The following is a 9194-nucleotide window of genomic DNA, read 5'->3' as shown; positions in this document are numbered from 1 at the left end:
CCATGCTGCTTCTAGCACTCACACATCTTCCTGTTAAAAAATAGTCCATTCGTACCATTGCCAGATTCAGCTGCCAAAGGGCACCAGCTGCTATCGCTCTAGTCTAGAGATTCCCAAACTAGGGGTTGGGACCCCTCAGGGGGTCATGAGGTTATTACATGGGGGGTTGTGAGCTATCAGCCTCCACCCCAAACACCACTTTGCCTCCAGCATTTATAACGGTGTTAAAGATATAAAGAAGTGTTTTTCATTTATGGGGGGGGGGTGCACTCAGTGGTTTGCTATGTGAAAGGGTCACCACTACACACGTTTGAGAACCACTGCTCTAGTCATCCGGCCCTGGACCACACCTAGGGGGAGACAGAGCCCAGCCTAAAGGCTCCAGCCAGGCTTCTTCACACAGGGTCCACGGCTGCTGTGCCTCCCCTCCATGCCCCTTCCCCAGCCACTCATTCTCTTGTCCTACCACTAATAGTCTCTCCCCTTGCCCCGCTCCCCTGGATCCCCACTTCCGGAGGAGAACAATAGCCGCCGGAGAGTCTGCTAGAACGCTCTGCCCCCATGATAAAGTAGTTTATGTACCAGCCAATCAAGAAAGCGGATTATTTTCTCCCTTGTCCCCTATTGGGCCGGCGCAGTCCACGCCCACTCAGACCGCGCGAGCTGTCTGGCGCTGCTGCAAGCCGCTGACAGTGTCAGACGAGACAGCTCGCGCGGCCTGAGTGGGCGGGCGCGCGCGCCCGCCGAAGTTCTGCAGTTGGTCGCCAGCCACACAGAGGCTCGCTCACGTTCCCAACCGCCGCAGTAGCCGGGAGGAAGGAGCGGCGGGGCGGCTGCAGCGCGCTCCCCGCCGCCGGCCCGGGAGGAAGGAGCGGCGGGGCGCGCAGGTGACTTTGTCCGCTGGTGGCGGCGATGCTGCTGCCGCTGCCCGTGAGAAGGGAGCAGGCGGCCGTGACCCCCGCCGGCATGAGCAGCCACCGAACCACCCAGCAGCCACCGCAGCCCCGCCCGCGGCAGCACTAGGACTCCCCTCCCCCCTCGGCCCAGCCCCGGGGTCTGCCACTGCCGGCGGATTAACCCCACCCCGCTGTGTGAGGGGCAGGAACAACCGGGCCGGCTCGCAGCCCCTCCCGCCCGTCTCCGCGCCCCCGTGTCACCTGCGCGGCGGGGAACGGAGCCCCGAGCCCCAGCGAGCCGCTCCCCTCCCCTGCGCGGTGCTGTGTTTACCGCTACTGCAGCCCCAGACCCAGCGCGCACCCGGAGCCCCCGCCCTTCCGATAGCACCCTCGTGTACTAGCCACTCGCGCCAGCTTCCCTCACACCAACCCCCGCCCCCCCCCCCGGCTTCCCGAGCCCCCGCCGGTCAGCTCCTGCTGTCAGACACTCCCCGCATCCCTCCGCTCCAGCCTCAGCCCCAGCCTCTTCCCGCCGCCGGCGGCTCGCCTGAGGCCCTCTCCCTTGGCTGGCCCCGCTGTGCGCCTCATGGGAGTCTGCGCCTTCCCGCTGGGAAGTGCTGCCGCCGCCGCCGCTGGCTACTGCTGGGCTTAGGAGGCAGCAGCCCTTGTCCAGGAGGAGGATGTCACTGCTCGGGAAGGTGCTGCGGGTCTCCAATCGCTCCATCCTCGCCTTTATCTTCTTCTTTTCCTTCTCCTCATCGTGCCTCTACTTCATCTATGTGGCCCCTGGGATAGGTAAGCAGGGAGGATCTCCGCTTGGGCGGGCGGGTGAGGTGGCGGGTTATACATCTCTTAACTTGCTAGGAATGTAATTGGGACAGAGGCCCAAGGTAAGAGTGACTGTCAGCGAGTCTGTTTTGGGAGAGGCTTTAAATAATAATGGGCTTTGCATAATACAGCACTGGGGAGATCTTTCAGAGTAAGAGAGGTGCCACAAAAATAGTATTGAATGGAAGTAAATTTAGGTCTAAAACTAAAGGACATTCCCTTCAAGGGATGATGAGAGAGATTGAAGGATAGTACAGTATATGTCTGTTGCACCTTTCATTCAAGGTTTTCAAATGCTTTATACACATATAATCTATGTCTATTCTTAAAACGGTGCAGCTAATATACCAATTTCCTAGAAGTGGAAGGGACCTTGAAAGGTCATTGAGTCCAGCCCCCTGCCTTCACTAGCAGGACCAATTTTTGCCCCAGATTCCTAAGTGGCCTCCTCAAGGATTGAGCTCTCAACCTTGGGTTTAGCAGGCCAATGCTCAAACCACTGAGCTATCCCTCCTCCCTACTAAGCTGCTGTAATGCTTCAATGTAGACACTCTGCCTCCTATCGCTGCAGATTCTCCCATCACTAGTTAATCCACCTTCCCAGTGGGAAGTAGCTAGGCTGATGGAAGAACTTTTACATCAACCCAGTACTGGCTGCACAAGGGGTTGGTTGGCTTAATTATGTTGCTCAGAGGTGTGGATTTTTCACACCCTTGAGTCATGTAGATGGATTGACTTAACTTTTTAGTGTCAGCCTGTACACAGTGGCCACAGCAGGGTAACTGCCTAACCATTGTGGAGTTTGTTTTTTGACATCTCAGCAGGGAAAAGTTTTAAGATGGAATTTCAAGGAATGCAATGAAGTGGCTTTGCCGATATTTTGGGATGGTTCTACCATGCATAACAGGAAAAAGTCTATAGGTGCTTGTTGGAAAAATGTTAGTCACAATTGGCATAATTTGTCTGACATGTCAGTATGATATGAAAGAATCTTTCCCTCCTTACCTCACAGAGTTGAAACAACCAGTGCTATAAAGCATCATCTAATAAGCTAAAAGCCCTCTGGTAGAACGCTGAAGACAATAGGAATGCAGACTAGAAAAGCAGCGCACGAATCAGTGTTTTTTCTTATCAGTTTTACCCAGACTTCTGTAGTTACTTAAGATTAGTGTTTCTTGTACTGATACTGTTCTTCATTTAAATGGGACTTCAGAAAAATGGTACAAACATGTTGAGAGGCTGCTCAGTGACAGAAGAGAACAGCCTCTGGCAAAAAAAAATCAGCCTGGCTCTTGATTTGTACCAGTCATCAAGTACAGGGGAGCATATTTACTATTTAAGAGGTGTATTTAATTTAAGTGGCTCCAGCAGGGGATAGGGAGCCAGAACTCTGTGGGTCTATTCCTGGTTCTGCAATCAGTGTGCTATGTGAAATAAATAAATGGAAATATCCTATTTCCTAGAACTGGAAGGGACCTTGAAAGGTCATCAAGTCCAGCCCCCTGCCTTCACTAGCAGGACCAAGTACTGATTTTGCCCCTGATCCCTAAGTGGCCCCCCCCTCAAGGATTGAACTCACAACCCTGGGTTTAGCAGGCCAATGTTCAAACCACTGAGCTATCCCTCTCCCCACTAAAGAATCTTCAGTTTTTGTGCCTCAGTTTCCTCATCCTCAAAATTAGGATGATATTTATTTAGCTCATAAGAGTGCTGTGAGGATTACTTAGGGCTGGTCTACATCGAGAAGTTACATTCATTGGCATAGCTATGTCTCTCAAGAGTGTGAAAAATCCACACCCCTGAGAGACATAGTTAAGCCAACGTAATCCCCCATGTAGACAGTGTTAGCTGGATGGAAGAATTCTTCTGTCCACCTACCTACTGCCTCTCAGGGAGGTGGATTACCTATGATGACAAAATAACCCCTCCTGTTGTAATAGTAAGTGTCTACACTGAAGCACTACAGCAGCGCACCTGCAGCAATGCAGCTCTGCTGCTGTAGCATTTTAAGTATAGACATAGTCTTAGGCACCTAACTTTCCCCAGGCATTGTATGTGAAGCCTAGTGATGTAACTTCGGAATGTGGATTCCATTAGGTGGAAACATGTCTAAATGTTAGGAGCTGCAATGATGAATCTGAATTGTCTTTGTTGGTCTAGCCCAAGGTCATTTAACTTAGGTCACACATCCAATTAGCCTTAAGAAAACATTTTCACTGCTGACATAGACTGGATTTGAATGTGTGGAAAAACTGTATATGGTTCTGCCAATCTGTTTCACCCTGCTCCCATCTGACCTATTATCATTAGTCCTCTGAGCCAGCCAGTATGCAAAAGCCACAACGATTTTCAGTTAAATTTCCATCTAAAATGTTGTTTTTTTGTTTTTTTGGTGTGACTCTTATCCCCGATTCCTGGCTTTAAGATCAGATCCATTCTAATAATATTAAAAATGCTAGGTTGAATCTCCCACCAGCGAATTGTAAAAAGCAAAGCTGTGTTTAGTTGTCATTCAACACCCCATCAATGCTGCACTCAAACCAATTCCCCTTCTTCACCAGCTATCTCCCTTCCCTTTCTCTAACCACACCAAGTACATCTCTCCCTAAAATTTAGGTAACCAATGAGAACTTTTGAAATTCAACTCCAACTGTGTTTATTGGTTATTATCATGTTTGTGAATACACAGGTTTTTATTAGTGTGTGTAAATGAGAAATGTCTGTTTGCAAATGATGTCTGCAATATGTTTTCCTATAATATTTAGGAAAACTTTTGTGTGAAAGAGTGATCTATGTTAGTAATTATTCTACAGTTGGTATATTAAATGTGGAAATGCAGATGGAAATTGTATAATATCTGTATGTTAGAATAATAAATGCATTCATCACAATGGAACTTTGCTGTGGTGAACTTCCTCTGGTTCACTAGAATGGAGCTCTTCTCTGGCAAACCACAAGAGATTCATCAGAGGGCAACTCTAACTTACCACAGAAGGTTGTTGTAGTAGAGTTGCTGTCTGACATGTTTCCTTCTTTTTGAGACCAGAAAGATATGAGGGGGTTAACAGCAAGAGAGAAGGAGGGTTGGATGAAGAGGAAAAGGTTGGGTTGTACATGGGGTGGTGATGTAGTGAGAAGGAAGAATAACCAGGGAAAGTTGAGGAAGAAGAGGGCATTTTTGCCTTCCCATGTTCCATAAGAACATAATAAGAACATAAGAACAGCCATACTGGGTCAGACCAAAGGTCCATGTAGCCCAGTATCCTGTCTTCCAACAGCGGCCAATGCCAGGTGCCCCAGAGGGAATGAACAGAACAGGTAATCAAGTGATCCATCCCCTGTTGCCCATTCCCAGCTTCTGGCAAGCAAAGGCTTAGGGACACCATCCCTGCCCATCCTGTCTAATAGCCATTGATGGACCTATCCTCCATGAATTTATCTAGTTCTTTTTTGAACCCTGTTATAGTCTTGGCCTTCACAACATCCTCTGGCAAGGAGTTCCACAGGTTCCCTGGGAAGACCTAGCCTTCTCTAGAAGGAATTCAAGTTTGACAGACCTGTTCAGGTCATTAGAATGGAATTCCTCTCTAGGGAGAAGATTTCTCTACCACAAAACTTCTAGTAATTTGAGTCATACAAAGCTGTAACTCTCCCCTTTTTCCTGCTTCTGTTAGTAGTGGTGCTGGTTTAAAAAATTTCCAGTGGAACAGTTTTCCATTGAAAAATGCAGTTTTGTCAAAATCAAAGGGTTTGTGGAAACGTGTCAAAAATTTAATCAAAATCAACAGGAGAGAGTTGAAACAATTTGTTTCAATTTTATCATTTTGATTCATTTTGTTTTGTCTTATATTAAAATATTAATATTTATATGTAATATAGAAAAACTTATGTGTTTGTCATCTTGAAATGAAGAGTTTAAATATTCTCAAATTAAAATTTGGAACAAAAACAATCAGTATCAGAATTTCTCATGGAACAGAAATTATTTATTTATTTATTTTTTTCTTCCTGACCAGCTTTACTCAGGGTATGTCTGCACTACGGGATTATTCCGATTTTACATAAACCGGTTTTGTAAAACAGATTGTATAAAATCGAGTGCACGCAGCCACACTAAGCACATTAATTCGGCGGTGTGCGTCCATGTACCGAGGCTAGTGTCGATTTCTGGAGTGTTGCACTGTGGATAGCTATCCCGTAGCTATCCCATAGTTCCCGCAGTCTCCTCTGCCCATTGGAATTCTGGGTTGAGATCCCAATGCAAAAACAGTGTCGCAGGTGATTCTGGGTAAATGTCGTCACTCAATCCTTCCTCCGGGAAAGCAACGGCAGACAATCATTTCGCGCCCTTTTTCCCTGGATTGCCGTGGCAGACGCCATAGCATGGCAATCATGGAGCCCGTTTTGCCTTTTGTCACTGCCAGATTATGTGTACTGGATGCTGCTGACAGACGCGGTACTGCACTGCTACACAGCAGCATTCATTTGCCTTTGCAAGATAGCAGAGATGGTTACCAGTCATATTGTACCGTCTACCATGCCATTGTACCAGTCGTTCTGTACCGTCTGCTGCTATCATGGGCACATAGGCAAAAATGGGAATGACCCCCTGGGTCATTCCCTTCCTATGTTTTGTCTAAAAATAGAGTCAGTCCTGCCTAGAATATGGGGCAAGTGTACTAGAGAGCACAGCCGCTCTGTATCAGAGCCCCAAAGATCCCACAGAAATGATGAGCTGCATGCCATTCTAGGGGGTGCCCCTGCAACAACCCCACCTGTTGCTTCCCTCCTCCTCCAACCCTCCTGGGCTACCATGGCAGTGTCCCCCCATTTGTGTGATGAAGTAATAAAGAATGCAGGAGTAAGAAACACTGACTTTTTAGTGAGATAAAATGATGGGGAGGAAGCCTCCAGCTGCTATGATAGTCTAGGCAGGACAGAATCTTTTCTTTAGACATGACGGGGGGGGGGAGGAGCTGATAGTGCTCAGCCCCCAGTTGCTATGACGAGGACGGTTACCAGCTATTCTGTACCATCTGCTGGGAATGACCAGAAGTCATTCCTATTTTTACCCAGGTGCCCCCGGCCGACCTCACCGAGGCCAGCCAGGAGCACTCACGGGCTGATGAGGACGGATACCAGTCCTACTGCACTGTACCGTCTGCCACCAGGGAGAGGAGAGGAGAGGATGCTGCTGTTTAACGCTCCAGCACCCCGTCTACCAGCAGCATGCAGTAGACATAGGATGACATTAAAAAAAGGAGAGAAACGATTATTTTCCCTTTTCTTTCAGGGGTGGGGGAAAGGGTGTAAATTGATGACATACACCCTGAAACACCTGGGAAAATATTTTTGACCCTTCAGGCACTTGGAGCCCAGCCAAGAATGCAAATGCTTTTTGGAGACTGCAGGGACTGTGGGATAGCTGGAGTCCTCAGTACCCCCTCCCTCCCTCCATGAGCGTCCATTTGATTCTTTGGCTTTCCGTTACGCTTCTCACGCAGCACTGTGGTGTGGCCGCTGTCTGGAGATTTTTTCAAATGCTTTGGCATTTCCGTCTTGTGTAACGGAGCTGTGATACAACAGATTTGCCTCCCCATACAGCGATCAGATCCAGTATCTCCCATACGGTCCATGCTGGAGCTCTTTTTGGATTTGGTACTGCATCGCCACCCGTGCTGATCACAGCTCCACGCTGGGCAAACAGAAAATGAAATTCAAAAGTTCGTGGGGCTTTTCCTGTCTACCTGGCCAGTGCATCCGAGTTCAGGTTGCTGTCCAGAGCAGTCACAATGGTGCACTGTGGGATACCGTCCAGAGGCCAATACCGTCGATTTGCGGCCACACTAACCCTAATCCGATATGGTAATACTGATTTCAGCGCTACTCCTCTCGTCGGGGAGGAGTACAGAAACCGGTTTAAAGAGCCCTTTATATCGATATAAAGGGCCTCGTTGTGTGGACGGGTGCAGCGTTAAATCAGTTTAACGCTGCTAAAATCGGTTTAAACGCGTAGTGTAGACCAGGCCTTAGTAATGATAAAATCTAGGACATGAGGGTGATGGAGAGGGGTTAGGAGATGGGAGAGATTTTATCTGAAGATGCATCAGGAATACAGCTACCTATTCTGGAGACCCTCCTGTGGTTTGCAAGGGGGGGAGTCCTGAACTGAAGAAAAACTGGGAAAACTTCCACATGCATAAATGCAGGAGTGTGTGGATAAAAGATGAGTTCTGATTTGTAGAGGGCTATGGATAATGTTGGACAGGCACAGAGATTAGTATCAGAGTTGTCCATTGGTCACAAGCTCCCTTCTAGAATCCAGTTTTCTGTCCACAGTGGGCAGACTCCCTAATTTTGTTGAAGGTTTCCCCACCTTCCCTCAAATAGTTACAATTCAAAATAGAAAATTATTTTTTTTATTTTTTCATTAGTTGTTATTGCATAAATAAAGGTGGGAAAAATCTTTCTACAGTAGAACCTCAGGAACACCAGAGTCATGAACTGACTGGTCAACCACACATCTCATTTGGAGCCATAAGTGTATAGTCAGGCAGCAGCAGAGACAAAAGAAAACAAAGCAAATACAGTACTGTGTTAAACATAAACTACTTTAAAAAAAAAGAAAAAAAAGGAAAGTTAAAAATAAAATTTGACAAGGTAATCAAACTGTTTCTGTGCTTGTTGCACTTACATTAAGATGGTTAAAAGCAGCAGTTTTCTTCTGCGTGGTAAAGTTTCAAAGCTGTATTAAGTCAATATTCAGTTGTAAACTTTTGAAAGAACAACCATAACATTTTGTTCAGAGTTACGAACATTTCTGAGGTGTTCTACTGTACTTGAAATGTGGCTTGTGAGAGTTGGATCATGGGAGCATGGAAGAAGGGGCTGCCCATTGGGGCTGAGGAGCTAGGCAATGGAGTGGAGCTGTTGCCAGGTGAGTAACAGAAATCAGGGAGAAGAGTTCTGTGTAGCTGGAAAGCTTGTGTTTCTCACTAGCAGAAGTTAGTCCAGTAAAAGATACTACTTCACTCATTTTGTCTCTAAGAATCAAGAAGGCAGTTGGGAGTTAAACTGCTCACCCATGCTCTGTTGGCATGGTCATCCAATCACTGCTAATCTCTCTCTCTCTACACACACACACACACACACACACACACACACACACACACACACACACACACACACACACACACACACAAACACACACACACACACACACACACACACACGTACGTACGTATATTTTTTTCCATTAAGCACGTTTCTGCTCAACATATAACCCCTTCTTCCCATTGTTTAGCCCAGCAACTGAGTCCTCAGGCTTGTCCACATGATGTTTTAGTCTGTACCACAGGGGTATAAATTTTAGTCTGTACTAGCATGTCAAGCACTGACTGGCCTGTGTGGATCCTGAAGTTCCCTCATGCATGTTAACATAGTCCCTTTTCAAACAGTGCTGTGTTAACA

At 47.2% G+C, this 9194-nt stretch overlaps 1 protein-coding gene across 2 annotated transcripts in view; it reads left to right on the top strand.

The window, feature by feature from the left end:
* The first annotated feature begins 777 nt into the window (after nt 1–777).
* Nucleotides 778–9194, top strand: part of B4GALT6 (beta-1,4-galactosyltransferase 6) — a 52191-nt gene continuing 43774 nt past the window's right edge. Inside the window, exon 1 of one of the 2 annotated variants that reach the window (XM_039524964.1) lies at nt 778–1691. In XM_039524964.1, coding sequence (XP_039380898.1) covers nt 1577–1691 — 115 coding nt within the window. In that variant the 5' untranslated portion in view covers nt 778–1576. The remainder of the gene's footprint in view (nt 1692–9194) is intronic. The other variant, XM_039524961.1, reaches the window with a different exon arrangement.

This window comes from Mauremys reevesii, linkage group 2 (genome assembly GCF_016161935.1).
Source record: "Mauremys reevesii isolate NIE-2019 linkage group 2, ASM1616193v1, whole genome shotgun sequence".
Classification (NCBI taxonomy): Eukaryota; Metazoa; Chordata; order Testudines; family Geoemydidae; genus Mauremys; species Mauremys reevesii.
Note: the sequence above shows the minus strand (reverse complement) of the source record. Positions and strands in the feature narration are given on the sequence as shown.